Consider the following 27,659-nt stretch of genomic DNA (forward strand, 5'->3'; position numbering starts at 1 on the left):
TGGAGAACTGTTCCACTGGGCCAACATCTTGATATACAAATCCAACCCTGGCCACCAAACGTAGCTTCACACCAGAAGCTTCATTTTGGACTCTCCGGTATGTCGGCCTGACCCTTCGCCAGGGCAATAACCCTGGTGCCCCACTGGTGGATGCCGTCCTCCACGGCCAGTTCGGACAATTCTGAGGAAAAAGTCTTCAACTCCGCTTGTAGCTGTTGATGTTGCCTCCCATATAGCACCAAATGACACACTTTAGCAAATACAGAGTCGGTCTGCATCCAGTCACAAACACATGAGGCAGTGACGGGCAAGGTGTCCATGAAATTCAGGGCAGCAATCACTTTGTCCGCTGTAGGAGGGTTCACGTACTTAACCTGCAGGGGCTCAACACATCAAGATGCGCAATCTGGGTCCCTGGGCGGTGCTCAAAAGAGTATTCATAAGCAGCCAATAACAGAGCCAAACACTGAATCCTCTCAGACGCTATTGGCGGCATCGCCATGTCTTCACGGAAGAGGCTTGTGATCGTTGAGGATTAAAACGTGGTGGCCATAGATGTATTGTTGGAACTGTCCCCCCCCCCCCCCCCCCCCCCAAAAAAAAATGACCGGCAGACTTTCTTTTTCGATCTGGGCCTACTTTCGCTCGGCTGCCGCCAGCTTCCGGGTGGCAAAAGTGATTGGACGGTCACGGCCGTTGCCCATTCGATGGGCCGCGATGCCATATGGTGAAGCATCGCACAGCTGCTCGAGGAGTCAGAATGCTTCAACACCCCTGCAGAAGACAACCGCCGCTTCACCTTGTCAAACGCCCTTTCCTGGGCCTTGCCCCAAACACAAGGTTGGTGAAGGGGTGATGAGGATAGTAGCTAAATTTGAAATGAAGAGTCCATAATAATTCACTAATTCAAGGAAAGAGTGAAGTTAAGGTGATGTCTCACAGTACAGGAGCCATTTTGATCGCCCGCACCTTCTCGGTGGACGGGTGCAGGCCATCCCAGATGTATTACCTCCTTTGCATGAAATACCCACTTTCTACAGTGCAGGAAGACCCCGTATTCAGAGAACTGTTTCAACACCGCCTTGAGGTTCTGCAAATTCTCCTGCTTCATGGCCCTTTGACACACATGCTATCCAAGTAAACTGCAATGCACAGAAATCTATGCCGGATGTTCTGCATGATGCACTGGAAGGCGGCGTAAGCTGAGGAGATTCTGACCAGAAGCCGGGTATACTGTACTTTTTAATCATGACATCATAAGAGGTGATGGAAGGGACCATCGGCTGAGCCAGAAGGCAACGAAATGTATATAAAGTTAATTAAAGAAAGGACAGGATAAACCTTTCTGTACAATAAAGTAAATTAATGCGGTTAAGAAAAATGTATATAAGTGTTTATAAATATGGAAAATGCCAATAAAATGATTTTTAAAATATATATATTTCCATAAGACTTATCGAGCACCAGCTGTAGATAAGAGTTGTTCATGTCCAATTTCATTAATAATCTTTATCTTTATTGTCACAAGTAGGCTTACATTAACACTGCAATGAAGTTACTGTGAAAAGTCCCGAGTCGCCGCACTCCGGCGCCTGGTCAGGTACACAGGAGAATTATGAATATCTAACTCAGCCAACAGCACGTCCTTTGGGACTTGTGAGAGGAAATCGGAGCACCCGGAGGAAACCCACACAGACACAGGGAGAACGTGCAGACTCCACACAGACAGTGACCCAAGACGGGACCCTGGCGCTGTGAGGCAACAGTGCTACCCATTGCGCTACCGTGCGGCCGAGAATGTGAACATACAGCCACCGGCATATAAATCCTCAATGCGGGGTAAAGGGTTACGGTCCAACCACAAAGCCGTTTTCACTGTCAACATATAGGGCGGGATTGTCTGTTGGCCGATGCTGAAATTGGAGCGTGCTTTCAGGTGGAGAATACCTCCCAACGCCAAAACCGGGGCAGGTGCCGGTTTGATGCCAAATCACGATGCTCCGTCTCCCAGAAAATGGGTGGACATACAGCGTGAGTAGTTGAAACACCATTCGCATCTCATTAGTGGGCCCACCTGCGATGCTCCTCCTCTGATAGGCGAGTACCCGATGGCGTGGTCCACGTGTGCTCTCACAAATCGTGAACCTGGCGTGGTGGCTGCTGAGAGGGAGAGGGCGTACGGACAGTGTCCAACACCATCATACTTCGTCGACAGTCATGCCGCTGGCCGGGGAGCTTCTGCTCGAGCTGGAGGGAGTTGTGGGGGGGTGGCCAGGAGGTGGGCTGTGGGGTCAGAGTAGACAGATATGCAACACCATTACTGTATCTGGCAAGGCAGCCATGCGGCTGCTCATGCCGCTAACAGCCCGCTCTAAACCTGGTGCCCTGGGTCGTAAAGGTGACCGCCCCGGGGCAACCCCCCCGGGTGACCTCTGGCCCCAGTCGATCCATCAGCTGTATGGGCGCTCCAGCACAACCTGTCCCACCTTCTTCACCCCGATCAGTGTGTGTGTGGGAGGTGTATTGTTTAAGCGCGGCTGCAGCTTGTCAGCCCTGTGAGTGTCCATCATGGACCCGGCGATTCTGCACCATTTTGCTGGTGTTCCATGCGGCGCCGGTGCTAGCCCCTCACGCCAGCGGAATCAGTGCAGGTGTGCCGCCGATTTTTCTGATGTGAAACTCCACTGATTCTCCGTTGGCGTCAGCACTTCGGCTCACAAACGGAGAATTCAGCCCCTAGTCTCCGCAGAGATGGATTGTCTTATCCAGTTTCATTACGGGACCACTGGCGCCGCCCAACTGGCAAAGCGCACAAGCCGAATGATGCCTAAACGTGCGGCATATTACACCTGTTGATTACGACGTAGGGTCCACCATTAGTTGATGAATCAATATTCCTCTATGTTGAACACCACTTGGAGGATGCATAAGGGTGGCAAGGGTGCAGAATATACTCTGAGTGGGGAATTGAGTGTCCACCACCAAGAGTGGCTCGGTAGTGCCACCATAGACTGAACTGGCTGGGTCCGAAAGGACATAGCTGCTAGACTAGGACTGCAACAGGTGGTGAGGGAACCAACAAGAGGAAAAAATTACTTTACTTCATCCTCACCAACCTGCCTGATGCAGATGAATCTGTTCATAAAAGTATCGGTAGAAGTGACCACCACACAGTCCTGGTGGAGACAAAGTCCCGTCTTCACATTCAGGATACCCTCCATCATGTTGTGTGGCACTATCATGGGGCTACATGGGAGAGACTTCGAACAGATCTAGCAACTCAAGACTGGGCATCCATGAGGTGCTGTGAGCCATCAGCAGCAGCAGAATTGTAATCAACCATAATCTACAACTAATATCCTGCAATCTACCATTACCACCAAGCCAGGGGATGAACCCTGGTTCTATGAAGAGTGCAGGACAGCATGGCCAGGAGCAACATCAGTCATACCTAAAAATGAGGTGCCAACCTGACAAAGCTACAACACAGGACTACTTGTGTGTCAAACAGCATAAGCAGCAAGTAATAGACAGAGCTAAGTAATTCCACAACGAACACATCAGATCTAAGCTCTGCAGTCCTGCCACATCTAGCAGTGAATGGTGGTTTAATCAAACATCTCACTGGAGGAGGAGGCTCCACAAATATCCCCATTCTCAATGATGGAAGAGCCCAGAACATCTGTGCAAAAGACAAGGCTGACGCATTTTCAACAATCTTCAACGAGAAGTGCCAGGTGGATGATCCACCTCGGTCTCCTCCGGAGGTCCTCAGCATCACAGATTTCAGTCTTCAACCAATACTATTCACTCCACCTGATATCAATAAGTGGTCAAAGGCACTGGATACTGCAAAGGCTATGGGCCCTGACAATATTCCAGCAATAGCACTGAAGGCTTGTGCTCCAGAACTTGTCGCACCCCTAGCCAAGTTGTTCCAGTACAGCTACAACACTGGCATCTACCCGGCAATATGGAAAATTGCCCAGGTGTGTCTTGTACACAAGAAACAGGACAGCCCAGCCAATTAGTGACTTGACATCAAGGCAGCATTTGACTGAGTATGGCATCAAGGAGCCCAGTGACTGGATGTGGGGTTGCTAGTGGACGAAGCGATCAGTGGCCGGGTTAACAAGACCATCCAGAACTACCTGGAAACAAATGATCCAGGGGAGGTCTCTGCAGCGACGGTCTGGGAAGCTTTGAAGGCAGTAGTCAGAGGGCAATTAATCTCAATACGGGCCCACAGAGAAAAGGTGGAACAGGCTGAGAGGGACAGGTTAGTGGAGGAGATACTCCAGGTGGACAGGAGATACTCGGAGGCCCCGGACGTGGGGCTACTGAGGGAGCGGCGGAGGTTATAGATGGAGTTTGTGGGCTGTTGACCACAGGGAAAGCAGTTGAAATGTTGAGGAAGGCAAGGGGGGGCGATCTATGAGTACAGGGAAAAGGCAAGCAGAATGTTGGCGCACCAGCTCAGAAAAAGAGAGGCTGCCAAGGAGATAGGTAAAGAGTAGAAACAGTAATACTGTCCTGGACCCAGCGGGGGTGAACGAGTTGCTGGAGGACTTTTATAGTAAATTATATGAGTCGGAACCCCCGGCTGGGGTGAGGGGATGAGGCAGTTTCTGGATCAGTTGAGGTTCCCGAGGGTGGAGGAGAGCCTGGTGGAGGGTCTGGGAGCCCCAATTGAGATTGAGGAATAATCAAGGGGCTGGAGGGCATGCAGTCGGGCAAGGCCCCGGGGCCTGACGGCTACCCGGTGGAATTCCATAAAATGTTTTCAGAGATAGAACATAGAACAATACAGCGCAGTACAGGCCCTTCGGCCCACGATGTTGCACCGAAACAAAAGCCATCTAACCTACACTATGCCATTATCATCCATATGTTTATCCAATAAACTGTTAAATGCCCTCAATGTTGGCGAGTTCACTACTGTAGCAGGTAGGGCATTCCACGGCCTCACTACTCTTTGCGTAAAGAACCTAAATATTGATATTTATTGATATTGATTTATTGATATTGAGCCCACTGCTGGTGAGGACATTTAACAAAGCAAGAGAGAAGGGAGTCCTCCCCCCAACAATGCCGCAGGCCTCGATTTCATTGATCCTGAAACGGGAGAAGGGTCCGGACCAATGCGGGTCATACTGGCCGATTTCTCTACTGAATGTGGATGCCAAACTGCTGGCTAAGATACTGGCCACAAGGATAGAGGACTGTGTCCTGGGGGTGATAGGGGAAGACCAGACAGGATTTGTAAAGGGCAGGCAACTCAAGGCCAATGTTCGAAGGCTTCTCAATGTTATTATGATGCCCTCAGGAGGAGAGGAGGCAGAGATGGTGGTAGCGATGGATGCGGAAAAGCCTTTTGATTGGGTGAAGTGGGATTACCTGTGGGAGGCGCTGGGATGTTTGGGTTTGGTGAGTGCTTTGCTCTATCAGGCACCAGTAGCGGGTGTGCGTACCAACCGACTGAGATTGGGGTATTTTAAACTACACCGAGGGACGAGGCATGGGTGCCCCCTCTCCCCGTTACTGTTTGCTCTGGCCATAGAGCCACTGGCCATGGCATTAAGAGCCTCTCGGAACTGGAAAGGGCTGGCTCTTGGGGTGGGGGGGTGGGGGGGGGGGGGGGGAGCACTGGGGCTCGCTCTGCGCAGATGACCTGCTCTTGTACATTTCGGACCCGTTGGAGGGGATGGGGGAAGTAATGCGAATATTGGGGGAATTTGGCAATTTTCCGGGGTATAAATTGAACAAGGGGGAAAGCGAGATGTTTGCGATGCAGGCAAGAGGACAGGAGAAGAGACTGGGCGAGCTGCTGCTTAGAATGGTAGGTACAGCTTTCGATATCTGGGAATCCAGGTGTCCTGGGAATGGGAGGTACTACACAAGTTAAACATATCCCGGTTGATCGAACAAATGGAAGGGGACTTTAAGAGTTGGGACATGCTCCCGCTATCACTGGTGGGGAGGGTACAGACCGTGAAGATGACGGTCCTCCCCAGATTTCTGTTTGTCTTTCAGTGCCTCCCCATCTTCATCCCTCAGGCCTTTTTCAAGCGGGTGAATAAGATTATTTTGGGCTTTGTGTGGGCGGGTAAAACCCCGCGAGTGAAGAAAGTGTTGCTGGAGCGCAGTCGGGGGGAGGGTGGGTTGGCGCTGCCGAACCTCTGCAATTACTACTGGGCAGCTAATATAGCCATGATTAGGAAGTGGGGAGTGGGTGAGGGGTTGGCATGGGAGCGGATGGAGGCGGCGTCATGTAAAGACACCAGTTTGGGAGCACTGGTAACGGCACCTTTGCCATTCTCACCGGCCCGATACTCCACAAGTTCGGTCGTAGTGGCGGCTCTGAGGATCTGGGGGCAGTGGAGGAGATAAAAGAGAGTGGAGGGAGCATCGGTTTGGACCCTGATTTATAGTAACCACAGGTTTGTACCGGGTTGGCTAGATTGCGGGTTCCGGAGTTGGCAAAGGGCAGGAATTAGAAGGATGGGGGATCTATTTGTAGACGGGAGCTTTCCCAGCTTGAAAGCTTTGGAGGATAAATTTAAATTGCCAGCAGGGAATGGTTTTAGGTATTTGCAGGTGTGAGACTTTCTGAAAAAACAGGCCTCTCCGCTGCTGCCACCACGGGGGATACAGGATAGAGTAGTTTCCAGTACCTGTGTGGGAGAGGGGAAGGTATCGGATATTTACCAGGAGCTTTCGGGGGTGGAGGAAACTCCGGTGGAGGAGCTTAAGGGCAAGTGGGAGGACGAGCTAGGAGGAGAGATAAAGGCGGGGCTATGGGCAGATGCCTTAAGCAGGGTTAATACCTCCTCATCATGTGCCAGGCTTAGCCTGATACAATTTAAGGTAGTCCACCGGGCACCCATGACAGCGGCTAGGATGAGCAAGTTTTTCGGGGGTGAGGATAGGTGTGCGAGGTGCGCGGGAAACCCAGCAAATCATGTCCACATGTTTTGGGCATGCCCGAAGCTTAGAGGGATTTGGCAGGATTTTGCTAAGGCAATGTCCACGGTAGTAAAAACACCGAGTCCGGAGGTAACGATCTTTGGAGTGTTGGAAGATCCGGGAGTTCAGGGGGGAAAGAGGCCAACGTCTTGGCCTTTGCCTTCCTGGTAGCCCGGAGACGGATCTTATTAATGTGGAGGGACTCGAAGCCCCCGAGTGTAGAGACCTGGGTTAGTGACATGGCCCGGTTTCTCAGTCTCGAGAAAATAAAGTTCGCCTTAAGGGGGTCAATGTCAGGGTTCACCCAGAGGTGGCAGCCGTTCGTCGACTTTCTCGGGGAAAATTAAAATGTCAGCAGAAGCAGAATTCCAAGGGGTGGGGGGGGAATTGTTGTTGTATGGTTGAGGTATGTGAAGATTGGGCTGGGGGGGGGGGAAATGTATATTTTACCATGTTGATGTCGTTGTTTATGTTACTGTTATAAAAATTTTCAAATATCTCAATAAAATATTATTAAAAATAATCAAGGAGCCCAGCAAAGTCAGAATCAATGGAAATCTGGGGGGAAACTCTCACCTGGTTGGAATCATACCTGGCACAAAGGAAGATGGTTGTGGTGGTTGGAGGACAATCACCTTAGAATCATACAATCTACAGTTCAGAAGGAGGCCATTCGGCCCATTGAAACTGCACCGGTCCTTGGAATAATAACATAATAATAACCTTTTATTGTCACAAGTATGAAGTTACTGTAAAAAAGCCCCTGGTGAAAGAGCACTGCACTTAAGCCTACACCTCTACCCTATTCCCGCAACCCAATAACCCCACCTAACCTTTTGGACACTAAGGGCAATTTAGCATGGCCAATCCACCCAACCTGCATTTATTTGGATAGTGGGAGGAAACTGGAGCACCCGGAGGAAACGCTTGCAGACACAGGCAGAAAGTGCAAATTTCACGCAGACAGTAACCTGAGGCCAGAATTGAACCTGGGACCCTGGAGCTGTGAGACAGCAGTGCTAACCACTGCCACCCCAGGACATCACTGCAGGTGTTCCTCAGGGTAGTGTCCCTTCCATCGTAAGGTTAGGAGTGGGGATGTTTGTGGATGACTGTACAACGTTCAGCACTATTGGCGACTCCTCAAATAATGAAGCAGTCCATGTCCAAATGCAGCAAGACGTGGACAATATCCAGGCACACATGTGCTCGGCAATAATCATCTCCTACAAGAGAGGATTTAACAATTGTCCCGTGACATTCAATGACATTACGATCACTAAATCCCCCAGAATCAACATCCTGGGGGTTTACCATTGATCAGAAACTGAATTGGACTAGCCATATTAAACTGTGGCAGGTTCAAAGGTTAGGAATCCTACAACGAGTAACTCACCTCCTAACCCCCCCAAACCTGTCCACCATCTACAAGGCACAAGTCAGGAGTGTGATGGAATACTCACCATTTGCCTGCATGAGTGCAGCTCCAACAACACTGAAAAAGCTCGACACAACCCAGGACAAAGCAGCTCGCTTGATTGCTCCCACTTCCACATACACTCAATCCCTCCACCACAGACGAACAGTGGCAGCCACGTGTACCATCTACAAAATGCGCTGCAGGAACTCACCAAGGTTCCTTCAGCAGCACCTTCCAAACCCATGACCACTATAGCTTTGACAAAGAGTCATCGGAATCGAAAAGTTAGCACTTTTCTCTCCCTACAGATGCTGCCAAACCTGCTGAGATTTTCCAGCATTTTCTCTTTTGTCCCATGACCACTATCATCTAGAAAGACAAGAGTAGCAGATACCTGGAAACTCCAGCTCCTAGAGATTCCCCTCCAAGCCACTCAACACCCCGATTTGGAAATATATTGCCATTCGTTCAATGTCACTGGGTCAAAATTCTGCAGCACCCTCCCTAACAACGGATCAAGAAGGCAATTCACCACCACCTTCTGATGGGCAACTAGGGAATGGCAATAAATGCTGGCCTATCAACAGCCACAAATGAATTTTTTTTTAATTGTAAGGGGAATAGATAGTGACTTCAAACGAGACTCCAGGATGGTATGTTTCCTCCCTGTGCTAGGGTCAAGGATGTCTCCTTGGAAACATTGCAGGAGAGGTTGTAGGACATTCTGCAGGGGGAGGGTGAACAGCCAGTGGTTGTGGTATACATTGGTATAAACAACATCGGTAAAAAAAGGGATATTGCACTAAAAGCAGCATATATGGAGTTTGGAAGAAAGTTGAGAAGTCGGACTTCAAAGATAGTGATCACAGGATTACTACCAGTGCCCACATGCTAGTCAGAGCAGAAAGAGCAGGATATATCAAATGAATATGTGGCTGAAGAGATGGTGTGCTGGGAAGGTTTCGGATTTCTGAGGCAGTGTGTGTAGTAATATCATGGTTGTGTTGTAATTCATCGCCTGGCTTCGAGGATTCTATAAGTGAATGTTAGAGTCAGGTGACCTCAGACTGACTAGGGAGCTGGGATAGAGATAGTGGTTTGTGCATGTTCATACTGTTATTCATTTGTTGTTTTGTATATATTTGACGGACAGTTAATGTTAATAAATCGTTTACAGCTTTAGCTACATGTGTTCTTGTAATATAAATCCGGCCATGGTACCAGGTCTCAATGGTATTAAACACTGAGAAAAAACTATCACGTCATCGAGTGAAGCCTGCTATGAAGTCCAAATGAACTACATGGAGTTGTAGTGCAGAAGAAGGCCATTCGGCCCATCGTGTCTGCACCGGCCCCTGGAAAAGCACCCCTCCTAAACCCACACCTCCACCCCATAACTAGGCAACCCCACCCAACCTTTTTGGATACTAAGGGAAATTTAGCATGGCCAATCTACCTAACCTGCACAACTTTGGACTATGGGAGGAAACCGGAGCACCTGGAGGAAACCCATGCAGACACCGGGAGAACGTGCAGACTCCACACAGACAGTGACCCAAGCCAGGAATTGTACCTGGGACTCAGGAGCGGTTCAGCAGCAGTGCTAACCACTGTGTGACCGTGCTGCAATGAAGTGGATGAATTAATCACACAAATAGATGTCTGATTTAGTCGGGATTATGGAGACAAGGCAGTAAGGTGACCAGGAATGGGAACTTAATGTCTAGGCAGGACAGGCAAAAAGGAAAAGGTGGCGGTGATGCACTGCTGGTTAATGAGGAAATTAACGCAATAGTGAGGAAGGACATTAGCGCTGACAATGTGGAATCTGTATGAGTAGAGCTGAGAAACTCAATGGGGCAAAAAACATTAGTTAGGGTTGTATACCGACTCAAAACTGTAGTAGTGATGTTGGGAATGGCATTAAACAGGAAATTAGAGATGCGTGCAATAAATAAATATTTGTAATTATGGGTGACTTTTATCTGCATACAGATTGGGCACATCAAATTAGTCACAACACCATAGAAGAGGAATTCTTTGAGTGTATATGGGATGTTTTCTGGACCAATATGTTGAGGAATCAACTAGAGAACAGGTCATCCTAGACTGGGTATAATGAGAAGGAAAACTGGCTGTGCGTGATTCTTGGGCACGTGCGATCACAATATGATAGAATTTTTCATCAAGATGGAAAGTGACCCAGTTCATTCTGAGACTAGGGTTCTGAATCTTAATAAAGGAAACTACAATGGTAAGAGTCACGGGTTGGCTATGGTAGATTGGGAAATGTTACTTTAAGAGATGACGGTGGATAGGCAATGGCAAATATTCAAGGGGTACATGACTCTCACTTTTAGCAGTTTTAGTTTTCACACAACCTACTTGAAAGTCCAACAGGCACAGAATTAGAAGAGAGTTACCTTGGAAACCATCGCTGAAATGTGTTCCGTTTGGCAGGAGTTCTGGGGTGTACTCACGGTAGCCTCCAACGTAAACCTGGCTCAGAACATTGAGGCCCGTCAACGTCCCGGTGGAAGTGCTCGTCTTGTTTCCTTGGTTGTCCACCTATAAACAAAAACAACTTGTAAAAAAGAAATCTCTGGATGGAACAATCCCCTTTCACATTCCCTTTCTCTTTCATACTTTTCCAACAGACAGGAAACTGAGTCGAGGCACACAAACTCTCTGAATGGTACCTTTGACCTGACAGGCAGATAAATCATTCTTTCAGCTGTCTTGCCACATTAGTCTGCAGACTTATTTCCTCAGCAATAAATGAGGCTGAAATACTGCTTAGGAGGATTTCAATCTCAGAACCTGCTTGTTAACTCCAGTCACTCAGGAGTTGGAATGGAACCAATAAGCACAAAACTAGCCCTGTGTTTCCTATTCTCAAGGTACTTGTGTGTGGAAATTTCTGACTTTTAGCATCCTTTCAGGAACCGTCAATTTAATCCATGCCCCTATCTCTCTATGGCCACACAGTTAATAGAATTTTCCAGATTCTTTTTGGAAATTTTACATTGCTACATACTGCCACGGAAGGTTCCACATTACCTGAAGTACGAACTATGCATATGAAGTATGTGTGTTCAGTGTATAAATGGTGTGTAATTTAGGTATGAAGTGTGTGTGTGTTCAGTGTGTCAATTATATGTAATGTGTGTATGAAGTGTGTGTGTTCAGTGTCTTAATGGTATGTAGTGTATGAATGAAGTCTGTGTTCCTGTCAGTGTGTCAATGATATGTAGTGTATGTATAAAGTGGGTGTGTATGTGGGTTCAGTGTGTAAGGTGCTCCGGTTTCCTCCCACAAGTCCTGAAAGACGTGCTGTTAGGTGAATTGGACATTCTGAATTCTCCCTCAGTGTATCTGAGGTGTTGGGTGCTCTGAGGTACAGACGAACCAACACGGTTGCGATTGGTACAACGCAGTTTTATTCCAACTAACTATTTACACATCTGACTTGGTACTCAGCACGTTGTGACTGTGTGAGTGCCTTGCTAATGAGGTCCTGGCCCTGTGCTGTCTCCAGATGGACTGGCCAGGAGGTGTCGTGTTTCTTGTCTTATACTGTGTCTGCTCTTGTCTGTGATTGGCTGTCGTGTTATGTGTGGTAATTGGTCTGTTGGTCTGTCTATCATTATGTATGTGTTATGATGTATGTTTGAATATCATGACATCCCCCCTTTTTTTACAAGATTATGTGCCTACGTGGTTATAAATATAAATGTGTCCTGAGTGCAGCTAAAGGTGTGTGTGTGTAATATTTACATCATGTACATGGGGCTTAACTATATACAAGGAGCGATGTCAGGTGTGACATGCTAACGAGGTTGTACCATAACAAAAGAAGAACAACGTTGAAATTTGGACCGATCAAACAAGGCCTGGAAAGATAAAACAGTGACATGTTACAAAACAGTAGTTGCTAAAATTTGACGTGTGAACAGTCTCATAAGTCCAGTCTAGTAGGTGTGCGACCGTTAGGGTGGCACTCCATTCATCGCCCGGATTGATGGTGTTGACCCGGTTCGCATCAATGACCACAACCCGGAAGGCGTCTTGGTCACCTGTGTCGTCGGTTTGGATGTCGTGATTTGGAGCCTGAATGGTCCGCACGTTCCTGCGAGGTTGTCGGAGATGTGGAAGATCAACAGGTTGAGCCGCTCGACAGTAGGCAGCGTAGTGGCCCATCTTGCCACAGCGTAGGCATGTCGGGTTTTTGCAGGACATTGCCCTTTTAAATGTGCAGCTCCACAGTTGCCGCACATCATGACGTCATGGCGTTCGTTACGCCACTGCGCATGCGCAGTTCGGTCTTGCGTCGGGCGCGCCTGCGCAGCACGTCCCTCAGTGTTGCCGTAGGTTTTGGTGCGCACAAACGCGGGAGGCCTCAAAAAGCACGAGAAACGGCCGCCCTCGTCCGGGCCGCGGGCCGGGAGAAACTCGATTGCCTGGATGCATTCAGCCTCGTGGGTGGCCTGGCTTGCCGATTCGATCGCGTGGGACCTCCTCCGTGCCGATTCGGTTGCCTGAAATTGGGCATAGCGGCTGGTCGTATTTTCATGCAGGACACAGGCTTCAACTGCAGATGCTAAGGTCAGGCCTTTAATTTTTAGAAGCTGTTGGCGGCAACGCCAAAAATGATCTGGTCCCGGATCATGGACTCTGAGGTGGTGTCGTAAACGCAGGACTGCGCGAGTATGCGGAGGTGCGTCAGGAAGGACTGAAAGAGCTCACCCTTACCTTGCAGGCGCTGCTGAAAGACATACCTCTCAAAGCTTTCATTGACCTCAACGTTGAAGTGCTTGTCGAGCTTGCAGAGGACCGTGTCATACTTAGATTTGTTCTCGCCTTCCGCGAACACCAAGGAGTTGTATAAATCGATGACGTGCTGACCTGCGGTAGTGAGGAGCATGGCAATCTTTGTTTCGGCCGAGGCGCCCTGTTTTTCATTGGCTTGCATGAACAGTTCGAATCGCTGCTTGAAGAGCTTCCAATTTGTGCACTGTTTCCCAGCGACTTGCAACGGCTGCGGTTTGTTGCGGGTGTCCATGGCTCAGGATGCCAGATTTGCCGGTAGGTATCAATTCACTCATTGGTACCATGAGGTGTTGGGTGCTCTGAGGTACAGACGAACCAACACGGTTGCGATTGGTACAACGCAGTTTTATTCCATCTAACTATTTACACATCTGACTTGGTACTCAGCACGTTGTGACTGTGTGAATGTCTTGCTAATGAGGTCCTGGCCCTGTGCTGTCTCCAGATGGACTGGCCAGGAGGTGTTGTGTTTCTTGTCTTATACAGTGTCTGCTCTTGTCTGTGATTGGCTGTCGTGTTATGTGTGCTAATTGGTCTGTTGGTCTGTCTATCATTATGTGTGTGTTATGATGTATGTTTGAATATCATGACAGTATCCGAACAGGCTCCGGATTGTGGCGACTGGGGGATTTTCTCAGTAACTTCATTGCAGCGTTAATGTAAGCCTACTTGTGACAATAAAGATTTTTATTATTATTATATGCTTCATGACCGCTTGGTTTGGGGTATTAATAATCCCAATGTCCGAAAAGAAACCTCAAGGAGAAACTTCCCTAACGTTCCAATAGGCTTTGCAGATTGCTCTTTCACAGGAGAGTGCAGCTTAGAGAGTAAAGGAGCTTCAAGGTACACAGGTTAATGTTAATCGATGATGCCCTCCTCGCCGCTTTTCTCCAGCTACACCAGATCACTGCGATGCAGCTGGCTCGAAGTCTCGTGGGCCCAGGTCGAGGCACATACCCTCTCCAGATTTGGGAGTGGCTGATTCCGCTCTCTGTGAGAAGTCATAGAGTCATAGATGTGCACGTCAGTGTCGCTGATGCCGCTGGCTGCATGAGGGACAGCGCCCAGTCTGCTCGGGAGGAGGTAGACATCGGCCCCGTGCACAAGCCCTTCATTGGAACGATCCCGAAGAAGCGGGAGGCGAGTCCAAAATGCAGCTGAAATGTGTGGCTGCCCCACAAGTGGCTCCTAACCACATCCCCATACGAGTAAATGGCCACTTAATTCAGATGGAATTAGATACGTAAGCCGCCATCTCCACATGTTCGACCAGATCCGACACACAGTTAGTATACTGTCGTTGGCCAATTCAGCCACCTGCCTCATTATGTATACCAGGAAGCGTTTGTCAATTATGGGCTCCACTCTCACGCGGGTAGTTTACGGGGTCAGTCTTTGCGTCTTCCCCTTATCATGGTGCAAGGCGATGGTCCCAACCTGCTGGGCTGGGATTGGCAGCACCATTTGCAGCTCAATTGGCAAAGTTTCCTCAAGGTAGAAATTGGTGGTTTATATGCGGTGCTGCAGAAATTTCCCAACGCTTTTGGGCCTGGCATTGGAAAATAAAAGGGGCTGAAAATTCATGTCAACCCGCAGGCCCAGCCTCTTTTTTATCGTGCTCGACCAGTCTCCTATGCTTCTGTGGGCAAGGTCGAAGCTGAGCTCCAGCGGTTAGAAAGCCTCGGGAACATTCAGCTGGGTCGATTTGCCGATTGGGTGGCGCCAGTGGTCCCGGAAATGAAACCAGACCAGACTCTCCACCTCTGCAACGATTACAAATTAACCGTAAATACAGCTTCTCATTTGGACCGCTACCTGCTCCCTCGTATCGAAGACCTTTCCGTCACACTTACAGTTAGCTCCACCTTCACAAAATTGGATGTGAGCAATGCTTATTTGCAGCTCAAACTGCATGAGGCCTCATGAAAATACATTACGACCAACACCCATAAGGGCTTATATCAGTATACTGGACTTCCATTCGGCATCTCTTCGGCTTGCCCCGCTTTTCAAGAAGTCACGGAGCGTATTTTGCAAGGTTTCCCATGTGTTGCTATCCATCTTGATGATGTGTTAATTACAGGGACGAGGAGACGAAACACCTCATAGAAAAAGATCAGGTGGTTGTCTTCAGAGTTAAATGCTTCCACCAATACTTTTAAGACTACCATTTTTTCATCATATTGGATCATAAGCCACTGCTTTGTGTCTTTGACGAGGATAAGGCCAATTGTGTCAGCACGGATCCAGAGGTGGACTGTACTATTGGTTGTGTACCAACACTCATTCGAACATCGTCCAGGAAAGCCGTATCAAATCCGTGTTCGAGGTCAGCTAATGAAACGTCACCTCGACCATCTTCGTGCCCGATAGTCTTACACTCCTGAGATTCCTCGGGAGAAGTCTACCCCGCACCGACCTACTTCTCGGAAGGCTCCTTGGGGGCACTCTGCTCTGGTCCTACCAGTTGCTCCTCAGTCAGCACAACCAACTACTTTGTTTTCTTCTCATGAAACTGAAATGGCTGATGTCTGGTCGTCTGATTCCAGTATGGACACTTAAACCTCTGGGGTGAGAGGACTCAGACGTCATCATTCATCCAACTTCGGAGGGTCCAGCCGCAAGTGTTGTTCTCCAGCTCATTATACTCTGGCTGATCCGGTCCCACCAGCAATGTACCAAGACCAAATTGTTTGTGTCACGTGCTCCCCTTTGGGGCTTCGCCTGTTTCTTCTGAGTCTTCCTCATCATCGGTGTTTTTAACTTCTTCTTCACTTACGTCCACTCGTCATCTTAATTATTTCCTTTGGGCGTCTTTGGATCTTCGGACTTTGGGGAAGGAGGGCATTAATAACCTGCACGGATCACGGGCCGGCTTGATTGTTTTCCCCATGTGCCATGAGGATGATGAGCTCCCCCACTAACTACTGGGCCATGTGTATATAAGATTGACCAGATCTTTAAACAGCTTCTTTATGTTACTCATCTTACTCCGTTTCACCTTTATTAAAGTATGGAGTGTATGTACGAAGTCTGTGTGTGTGTGTTCAGTAAGTAGATGGTTTGTAATGTATGTACAAAGTGTGTGTGTCTGTGTGTCGAGTATGTATCTGGTTCGTAATATATGTATTGTTATGACACTCTGGGCGAGTGCGCAATCAGTTCCAGCCCCACAGATCCCAGAGTCCCAACATAAGACGGAGGCTCAGGGAGACTTGAATAAAGAACGAAGAACAATACAGCACAGGAACAGGCCCTCCAGCCCTCCAAGCCTGCGCCGATCACGTGTTCTATCTAGATCAACCTCCTGTATCCTTCTATACCCGTCTGTTCCTGTGCATATCCAGATAGGTTTTAAAGGTTGCTAACGTATCTGCCTCAACCACCTTACTTGGCAGTGCATTCCAGGTTACCACCACCCTCTGTGTAAAAGACTTCCCTGCACATCTCCACTGAACCTTTCCCCCCATTACCTTGAACTAGTGCCCCCTTGTAATAGTTATTTCCGTCCTCCAACTGTTCACCCTATCTATACCCCGAATAAACTTCTATCAGGTCGCCCCTCAGCCTCCGTCTCTATAGGGAGAACAATTCCAGTTTATTCAATCTCTCCTCATAGCTAATACCCTCCATACCAGGCAACATCCTGGGAAACCTTTTTCTGTACTCTCTCCAAAGCCTCCATATCCTTCTGGTAGTGCGGTGACCAGAATAGGACACAGTATTCCAAATGTGGCCTAACCAACGTTCTATATAACTAACATAATTCTTGAGCTTTTATACTCAATACCGCGTCCTATGAAGGCAAGCATGCCATATGCTTTCTTCATCACCATTTCCACCTGTTCTGCCACTTTTAAGGATCTGTGGACCTGCACACCCAGATCTCTGTGACTCTGTGCTCCTGATGGTTCTGCCATTTATTTTATAGCTCACACCTGAATTGGATCGACCAAAATGCATCGCCTCGCATTTGTCCGGGTTAAATTCCATCTGCCATATCTCTGCCCACTTTTGCAGCCTATCGATATCCTGTTGTATTCTCTGACAATCTTCATCACTATCCGCAACTCCTGCAATCTCAATGTCATCCGCAAACTTGCTAATCAGACCCACTACGTTTTTTTCCAAGTCATTTATATATATTACAAAGAGCAGAGGTCCCAGTACCGATCCCTCCATTCGGAAAAACACCCTTCCATTGCTACGCTCTGTCTTCTATGGCAAAGCCAGTTCTGGATCCATCCAGCTAGTTCACCCCTGATCCTATGTGATCTAATTTTTTGCACCAGCCTGCCATGAGGGACCTTATCAAATCATAGATCATAGAATTTATAGTGCAGAAGGAGGCCATTCAGCCCATCCAGTCTGCACCAGCTCTTGGAAAGAGCACCCTACCCAAGGTCAACACCTCCACCCTATTCCCATAATCCAGTAACCCCACCCAACACTAAGGGCAATTTATCATGGCCAATCCAACTAACCTGCACATCTTTGGACTGTGGGAGGAAACCGGAGCACCCGGAGGAAACCCACGCACACACGGGGAGGATGTGCAGACTCCGCACAGGCAGTGACCCAAGCCGGAATCGAACCTGGGACCCTGAAGGTATGAAGCAATTGTGCTATCCACAATGCTTTACTAAAGTCCATGTAGACAACATCCACAGCCCTACCCTCATCAATAATTTTTGTCACCTCTTCAAAGAATTCAATCAAATTAGTGAGACATGACCTCCCTTGTACAAAACCATGCTGTCTGTCGCTAATAAGACTTCCAAATGTGCATAATCCTATCTCTGAGAATCCTTTCCAACAATTTCACTATCACTGACGTCAAGCTCACTGGCCTATAATTACCCCGATTATCCTTGCAACTACATTAGCTATCCTCCAATCCTCTGAAATCTCACCTGTGGCCAATGAGGACACAAAGATTTCAGTCAGAGGCCCAGCGATTTCATCTCGTCTCCCTCAGTAATCTTGGATAGATGCATTCTGGCCCTGGAGATTTGTCTACCTTAATACTTTTTAACACACCTAATACTTCCTCCCTGGTAATAACAACCTGTTCTAAAGTGTTTACACATCACTCTAAGACACCCCCAATCAACATGTCCCTCTCCTTTGTGAATACCAATGCCAAATACTCATTAAGGGCCTCATCTACTTCCTCTGGTTCTACACATAATTTCCCTCCTTTGTCTTTGAGTGGACCAACTCTTTCTCTAGCTACCCTCTTGTTCCTAATATATGTAAAAATGCCTTGGGATTCTACTTAATCCTGTCTGCCAAGGACATTTTGTGACCCCTTTTTGCCCTCCTAACTCCCTACTTGAACTACTTTCCTTGTACTCCTCAAGTGCTTCATCTGTTTTCAATTGCCTATACCTCACATATGCATCTTTCTTCTTTTTGTCAAGATTCACAATTTCCCTGGTCATCCATGGTTCCTGAATCCTGCCTTTCCTGTCCTTCCTTTTTACCGGCACATGTCTGTTCTGCACTCACAGCAACTGCTCCTTAAAAGATTCCCACATGCCAAATGTGGATTTACCCTCAAACAGCCCCTCCCAAACAACAGACTCCAAATCCTGCCTAATCTGGCTGTAGTTAGCCTGCCCCCAATTTAGCACGTTAACCCTAGGACAACATCAGTCCTTTTCCTTGAGTATCCGAAAGCTTATGGAATTGTTGTCACTGTTCGCCACATGTTCTCCCACTGCAACTTTGATGACCTGGCCGGGCTCGTTCCCAAGTACTCGGTCCAATAAAGCCCCCTCTCTAGTCGGACCATCCACATATTGTTCCACAAAAACCTTCTTGGACACACTTCTTGGACAATCCTGATAGAGGTTCACAAAATTATGAGAGGCACAGACAAGGTGGATAGTCAGAGGCTGTTTCAAAGGATGGAAGTGTCAATTACAGGTTCAAGATGATTTTCACGCAGAGAGTGGTGAACGCGCTGCCAGAGGATGTGGTGGAAGCAGGCACATTAGCAACATTAAAGAGGCATCTGGATGGATACATGAATAGGGAGGAAATAGAGGGATACAGAGCGAGTAAGGGGCTGGTCAGAAGAAGTAATTTTTTTTTTTAGTTAGGACATCATGATCGGCACAGGCTTCGAGGGCCGAAGGGCCTTTCCTGTGCTGTACTTTTCTTTGTTCTATAAGTGAATTAACCAATAATTTGTGTTTTTCTGAGATCTTTACACAAGAGTTTCACATTAGTTCAATTCCACCCTTCTACTACCAGATGGAGTTTTACGCGGGAGATTCAGGTCGATGTAATTCGGACCTCCGACCACCGGATGGAGCTCACACAGGAGTTTCAGGTCAGTGTAATTCTGACCTTCTCCCACCAGATGGAGCCCCCGACTCAGAGATTTTTCTGAAACTTAAAACCTGAATTTTACAATGGGTAGCACTCTCCGTTTCTGCGACTAAGTGTCGACGCCGACGCAGAATTCATGGACTTTCACAACAGCAAAACTGGCGCCCAACCTGAATCGATTCAGCAACTGTGGGGGGGCTAGCACTGGCACCAGATGGAACACAATCAATTCCAATGAAAAATGGTGTGGGATTCACCAGATCTGTAATTGACAGCACAACCTTCTCAGGAAAACAAATCTTGACAATCAATTCTGTCCAAGTCAACATTGTCTGCATTCTGAGAATACTTGTTGCTGGTAACATCATCACTTGGGCCACTTGATTAAATCACAACCTTGTTATCACTCCTGGATAACCTCCTCCTCTATTTAAGCAAGGGATTGATTGTGAAAGGATTTAATCTATTTGAAGGTGTGTATGTCCACTCCATACCTCCAACAACCCATACCAACCTTCAGCCATCCAGTCTTGAGGAATCTTCCTAAATGGATGACGTGCACCTTGAGGAGCCGATCCAGAGGCTCACTGATGAGCACAGTGGTGCCGGAACCTAAATTAAAGCTGTAAACTATACTTCCATTTCGCAGGCCCAACAGGAGAAAATCGTCGCCGTTCAACCCTGGAGAGAGACACACCTAAGAGTTAGCACATGCTCCAACCACCACAGGACAAGAAGAACATTAAGAAACAAAAGGCAGCATTCTCCGTTTAGGAGACTAGGGTATGGATTCTCCGTTTTGGACACTAAGACCCCACACCGGCATGAAAATGGTGGTGGGATAACTGGCGTAAAATGGCCGCCTATCCCCGTTTTGCCGGGGGCTAGCAAGGAGGCAGCAGAGAGCTTGCAGCTCTAGCGTTATTCACCCCCCGCCCCGCCACCCCCACCCCCCCCGCCCCGCCACCCCCACCCCCCCCCCACGCGTCCCCGCTCCCCCTCCGGCAACGCAATCCAGTGTGTCCCCTATGGGATTTTAGGGTCACCCAGTGCCCCCGTTAGTTTCACAGTTGACAACTTCAAAGTTACTCAACCGTGAAGGGAGATGAATGGACAATATTGACAGGCAACATACTGAGTATCTGGAATGGGATTTGAACCAATGACCAGCTGATACGGAGGAAGGAGTGCTACCAACTGATTCCCCCCGGCACCTAAAGACCAAGTACATAGCTACAATTGTATTAGGAGCAGAAGTAGGCAATTTAGCCCTTCGAGCCTCCTCCACCATTCAATCAGATCATGGCTGATCTCTTCCGGGTCTCAAAACCACCTCCCTGCCTGTCCACATATCCTTCTAACCCATTTTAAAAATCAGAAATACATCTATCTCTTTCTTGAAACCATTTAATGATTCAGACTCCAACGCACTATAGGGCAGCGAGTTCCACCAATTCACCACCCTCTGCGAGAAATAATTCCTCCTCATCTCAGTTTTAAATCTACTGCCTCTCAACCTATATCTGTGACCTCTCGTTCTAGATTGCCCTACAAGGGGGAACACTTGTAAATTTGTAAAACCATCACCCCAACTAAATAACAGTTCTGAAATTTCTGTTCAGACCTTTGTGTACGACATTCAAAAATCCAGTAGGTGGCAACAACCACCTTCATAAATCATTGCTCCCGGTATAAACTAACTCTTAATGACTTCCTTCAGTTCAAGCTGGCAGTACACACAACACAGATACAGCAGGCAGCCTGGTGCGATATATACTGGCCCGATATATTTTTCGCCATCAGTAAAGGAAGATTAGCAGTGGACCAAACACCACAAACGACAGTAAAACAAACAAAACTTGTCATAGGTAATTAAGGATACGGGGCAGATGCACAGTCACATTGCAACCATGTGAAAAGTAGGAGAAAGTAAGACTAGCTGCCTTCCCATGGTGAGAAAGGTTTGCAGGCCCAGGAGGCCCGAGTAGTTAAGTAAACGGTAGTTTATTTAAGATCAAAGGAAAAAGCTGAAACGGCGGCATACACCCACAGTAAGTCCCCATCGGGACTACCAGAATGCCGGTCCCTGTCCATCCGGACTGGCGTCTAAATAGTGTAATAATGAGCGCCAGTTGGGCGGGCCTCTGCCCACGAGCGGGGAAGATTATATTCTACACGTCCCATGGAGAGATCGATTAGGGAATCCCCATGTGCCTAGTGAGGCTTATTATCTTCCCAGGTATGGAGCAAGGCAAACAGATGGAGTTTCTGGTGTCCTGGCCATCCAGGTACCTTTTTACCACTTTCTCTATGTCACCGTCGGTTCCAGGCCACCACGCATAGCTCCTCACTAGCATCTTCATCTTTGAAGTCCCCACGTGTCCACTATGCCGGTTTTGTAGGATCATCACTTGACCCGGCTGCGGGACGATCACATGAGCTTCTCATAGGAGGATACCATCTTCCACACTAAGCTCCTGCTGCTTCATGATGTAGGGGTGTAGGGCTGCTGGGAGGCTTCCCTGTAACCTGCCGTGTAGAATGATGTGGCCAAGGTCTGTCAATTTGGGATCCTTTTGGGTTCATGAAGTTCAGCGTTGCCACAACCTTGTCCATTACTTGTGGAGAGGGGTGGCTCACAGGCAGCGGGAATTGACAGATGGCGTCAGTGTTTGCTATCTATACACCCAGGTGATGAAACATATACTTGTACGCCGTTAATATGAATGCCCAGTGCTGGATCTGGGCTGAGGTTATGGGGGAATACCCTTGCCCCCTTGAACAGGCCCAGCAAGGGCTTAAGGTCCGTAATGATAAAAAGTTGGCGCCCATGGACATACTGATGACATTTTTTTACCAGGTATATCACGGCCAACCATCCCTTCTCTACCTAAGCATAGCGGCACTCTGCATCTGCAAGGGTCCTAGAAGCGTACGCTATGGGCGTTTCATGTCGTCATCCCAGCGATAAGACAGCACTGCTCTGATGCCATATGGGGAACCGTCGCACGTGAAGATGAGTGGCCTTGAAGGATCGTAATGTGTCAACAGCTGGGAAGACAGTAGCTTCCTCTTCACCCGACCAAACAGTTTCTCTTCTGGTGCTCCCCATGACCATCTTTGATTCTTCTTGAGCAGTCCGTGAAGAGGTGCCAACAGAGTAGCTAAATTCAGGATAAACTTCCCATAACAGTTCACAATCCCCTAAAATTGCCTCCCAGGATGCTGTAGGAGGCAAGGGAGGAAATTGCAGTGGCTCTGACTCATATTTTTAAGTCCTCTCAGATCACAGGGCAGGTACAAGGGGACTGGAGGACAGCTAATGTGGTTCCACTTTTCAAGAACAGTAGTAGAGATTATCAGACTGGTGGTAGGGAAACAATTGGAGAAAATTCTGAATGACAGAATTAATCTCCACTTGGAGGCAGGATTCATCATGGCTTTGTCAGAGGGAGGTCATGACTAATAACTTTGATTGAATTGGTATGTGGATGAGGAATGTAGATGAGGGCAGTGCAGTTGATGTAGTTTATATGGATTTCAGCAAGGTCCTACATGGGAAATTGGTTTAGTGATAGGAGACAGTGGATCGTGGTTGAAGGCTGTTTGTATGACTGGAGGCAGGTTTCCGGTGGCGTACCACAGGGTTCGGTGCTGGGTCCCTTATTGTTTGTGACATATATAAACGATATAGAAGAAAATGATGGGGGGATGATAAGTAAGTTTGCAGATGACACAAAGATTTGGAGTGAAGAAGGTGGTCTTGGATTATAGTGGGATTGGCCAGGTGGTTGACAGTGAAGAAGAAGGTTTTAGATTACAGTAGGATATAAACAGTCAAATGTGCAGAGCAGGGGCAGATGGAATTTAGTCCTGAAAAGTGTGAGGTGATGCACTTTGGAAGAAGTAACAAAACAAGGTAGTGCTGAATGAATGGCAGGACACTAGGATGCTCAGAGGAACAGAGGCATCTTGGGGTGATAATCCACAGATCCCTGAAGGCGTCAGGACAGGTTAATAGGGTAGTTAAGAAGGCATACAGGACACTTGCCTTGATCGGTCTGGCATAGATTACAAGAGCAGGGATGTTATGTTGGCGCTGTACAAAACTTTGGTTAGGCCATAGCTGGACTACTGTGCGCAGCTCTGGTCACCTCACTATAGGAAGGAAGCGATTGCACTGAAGAGGGTGCAGAGGAGAATCACCAGGATGTTGCCTCAGATGGAGCAATTTAGCTGGAAAAGCTTGGGTTGTTTTCTATGGGGCAGAGAAGGCTGAGAGGGGACCTGGCTGAGGTGTATACGATTATGAGGGGCGAAAATAACCATAAGGAAGCTGATGTGAACAAAAGTGAATATATTTACACATTTACAATTACAGCATCTCACTCCCAGTGCAGACCATGTCCATCATCGCTACCTATTTAATAAATCTATCATTAATAATCATTAATAATGTCCATCATCGATACCTATTTAATAAATCTAGCATTAATAATCATTAATAATGTCCATCATCGATAGCTATTTAATAAATCTATTATTAATAATCATTAATAATGTCCATCATCGATAGCTATTTAATAAATCTATCATTAATAATGTCCACCATCGGTAGCTATTTAATAAATCTATCATTAATAATGTCCACCATCGATAGCTATTTAATAAATCTATCATTAATAATCATTAATAATGTCCACCATTGATAGCTATTTAATAAATCTGTCATGAATAATCATTAATAATGTCCATCATCGATAGCTATTTAATAAATCTATCATTAATAATGTCCATCATCGATAGCTATTTAATAAAGCTATCGTGTCTGGCCTGGAGGAGGTGTGAAGAAGGTTTTGGGAAATGGGGGACTGTCTGAAACACGTAAAATGTACATTTCAGGCATCAGAAACGAGTTATTTAAGGTTTTGCGTTGATGCAACAGGTTTACACCCATTCAAGGAGAAGGTCAAGGCTGTCCAGTACCCAGGGCAGTACGAGAGCGCAGTGGTTAGCACTGTTGCCTCATGGTGCTGAGGTCCCAGGTTCGATCCCAGCTCTGGGTCACTGTCCGTGTGCAGTTTGCACATCCTCCCCGTGTTTGCGTGGGTTTCGTCCCCACTACCCCAAAAAGATGTGCAGGGTAGGTGGATTGGCCACACTAAATTGCCCCTTAATTGGAAAGGAATTATTCCAATTATTCCAAATTATTTTATATTTATTACCTTTTTAAATTGTGTGGGGGGGGGGGGGGGGGACTGTAAGTGACATCAGAGTAAAGCTGTGACCTGATTGGCTGGTTGGGAATCTGTTAAATTTGAAAAAAAATAATATTGCAAAAAAAATCTAATTGATTAACTAGATAGTGGAGTAACTAAACCTGAGGGCAGAGATCGGTATTTAGCATTTAATTTTGCAGTAAAAATCATCTAGCGTCAGGGCCATATAGTTAATTGTAACCTAATCGTTAGATGAACTGAGGATCATTCGGGAGGCAGAGTCGGTTGTAGATAGAAGCTACAGGGATGCAGTTACTCCTAAGAATGAAGGTAGCGGGTGACGTTTAAAAGGAGGGGGAAGAAGCAGTCAGTGCAGGGATCCCCTGCAGTTGTTCCCCTCAATAACAGGTAGACCGTTTTGGATACTGTTGGGGGGGGGGGGGGGGGAACCTACCAGAGGTAAGCCACGGTGACCAGGTCTCTGGCACTGAGTCTGTCCCTGTGGCTCAGAAGGAAAGGGGGGAGAACAGGAGAGCATTAGTTATTGGAGACTCTATAGTTCGAGGTACAGATAGGCGGTTCTGTGGCAACGATAGAGGCTCACGGTTGGTGTGTTGCCCCCCGGGTGCCTTCAAGGTCTGTGACGTCTCTGATCGTGTTTTCAGGATCCTTAAGGGGGAGGGGGAGCAGCCACAAGTCATGGTACTCATCGGTACCAACAACATAGGTAGGAAAAGGGACGGGGATGTAAAACAGGAATTCAGGGAGCTAGGGTGGAAGCTGAGAGCCAGGACAGACCGTGTTGTCATCTCTGGTTTGCTGCCAGTGCCACGTGCTAGCGAGGTGAGGAACAGGGAGAGAGTGCAGTTAAACACGTGGCTACAGGGATGGTGTAGGAGGGAGGGTTTCAGTTACTTGGATAATTGGAGCACATTCTGGGGAAGGTGGGACTTGTACAAACAGGACGGGTTATACCTGAACCAGAGGGGCACCAATATCCTGCGAGGGAAATTTGCTACAGCTCAGCGGGGGGGGGGGTTTAAACTAATTTGGCAGGGGGGTGGGAAACTGATTTGTAGTCCAGGAGATAGCGTTGCTGGAGTTCATGAAGTTGAGGGTAGTGCAGTACTGAGGAAGGTACCAAGGTCACAAGAGTGGACCTGCAGGCATGAAGGTGGTTTGAAGTGTGTCTACTTCAATGCGAGGAGCATCAGGAATACGTTTGGTGAGCTTGAAGCATAGATTGGTACCTGGGACTACGATGTTGTGGCCATTACGGAGACATGGATAGAACAGGGGCAGGAATGGTTGTTGGAGGTTCCGGGGTTTAGATGTTTCAGTAAGATTAGGGAAGGTGGTAAAAGAGGTGGAGGAGTAGCATTGTTAATCAAGGATAGTATAATGGCTGCAGAAAGGCAGTTTGAGGAGTATCTGTCTACTGAGGTAGTGTGGGCTGAAGTTAGAAATAGGAAAGGAGCGGTCACTTTGTTAGGAGTTTTCTATAGGCCCCCAAACAGTAACAGAGATGTGGAGGAAAAGATTGCAATGCAGATTTTGGATAGCTGCGGTAGTCACAGGGTAGTTGTCATGGGTGACTTTAACTTCCCAAATATTGATTGGAACCACTATAATTCAAATAGTTTGGATGGGGCTGTTTTTATCCAGTGTGTGCAGGAGGGTTTCCTCACACAATATGTGGATAGACCGACAAGAGTCGGGGCCACATTGGATTTGGTACTGGGTAATGAACTGGGCCAAGTGTTAGATTTGGTTGTGGGAGAGCACTTTGGAGATAGTGACCATAATTCGGTGACTTTCACTGTAGCAATGCAGAGGGATAGGAACATACGGCAGGGCAAGGTTTATAACAGGGGGAAGGGTAATTACGATGCGATTAGGCAAGAATTGGGGAGCATAAGATGGAAACAGGAACTGTCAGGGATAAGCACAATTGAGATGTGGAGCTTGTTCAAGGAGCAAATACTGTGTGTCCTTGATATGTATGTCCCTGTCAGGCAGGGAGGAAATGGTGAGGGAACTATGGTTTACAAAAGAGGTTGAATGTCTTGTAAAGAGGACGAAGGGGGCTTATGTAAGGATGAGTAAACAAGGTTCAGTTAGGGCACTTGAGGGATACAAGATAGCTAGGAAGTTCAAGAAAGGGCTTAGGAAAGCTAGGAGGGGGTATGAGAAGTCCTTGGCGGGTAGGATCAAGGAAGACCCTGAGGCATTTTACACTTATGTGAGGAACAAAAGAATGACCAAGGTGGTCAGGGCCGGTCAAGGGCAGTAGTGGGAATGTGTGCATGGAGTCTGAAGATATAGGAGAGGCCCTAAATGAATACTTTTCTTCAGCGTTCACAAAAGAGAGGAGCCATGTTGTTGAGGAGGATAGTGCGATACCGGCTGGTTGGCTGGAGGAGGTAGATATTCGGAAGGAAGATGTGTTAGAAATTTTGAGAAGCCTGAGGATAGACAAGTCCCCTGGGCCTGATGGGATATATCCTAGGATTCTTTGGGAGGGATGAGATTGCAGAGCCTTTGGCTTTGATGTTTATGTCCTCACTGTCGACAGGAATAGTGCCAGAAGACTAGAGAGAGGTGAATGTTGTCCCCTTGTTCAAGAAAGGGAATAGGTATAACCCTGGGAATTATAGGCCGGCTAGTCTCACTTCGGTCATAGATAAATTATTGGAAAGGGTCCTGAGGGATAGGATTTATGATCATTTGGAAAGATACAGCTTAATCCAGGATAGTCACCACGGATTTGTGAGGGGTAAGTCTTGCCTCACAAGTTTGATTGTATTCTTTGAGGAGGTAACTAAGTACATAGATGAAGGTAGAGCAGTTGATGTCGTATACATGGATTTTAGTGAGGCATT

General features: G+C 47.5%; 1 protein-coding gene across 1 annotated transcript in view; it reads right to left on the bottom strand.

Annotated features, from left to right (window-relative positions):
- Positions 1 to 27,659, bottom strand: part of LOC140410345 (protein eyes shut homolog) — a 269,054-nt gene that overhangs the window by 76,147 nt on the left and 165,248 nt on the right. The window contains exons 4-5 of the mRNA XM_072498353.1: positions 20,073 to 20,239; positions 10,810 to 10,954 (exon numbers count right to left, since the gene is read on the bottom strand). Of these exons, the coding sequence (XP_072354454.1) occupies positions 10,810 to 10,954; positions 20,073 to 20,239 (312 nt within the window). The remainder of the gene's footprint in view (positions 1 to 10,809; positions 10,955 to 20,072; positions 20,240 to 27,659) is intronic.

The sequence above is a fragment of the Scyliorhinus torazame genome, chromosome 4 (genome assembly GCF_047496885.1).
Source record: "Scyliorhinus torazame isolate Kashiwa2021f chromosome 4, sScyTor2.1, whole genome shotgun sequence".
NCBI classification, from domain to species: domain Eukaryota; kingdom Metazoa; phylum Chordata; class Chondrichthyes; order Carcharhiniformes; family Scyliorhinidae; genus Scyliorhinus; species Scyliorhinus torazame.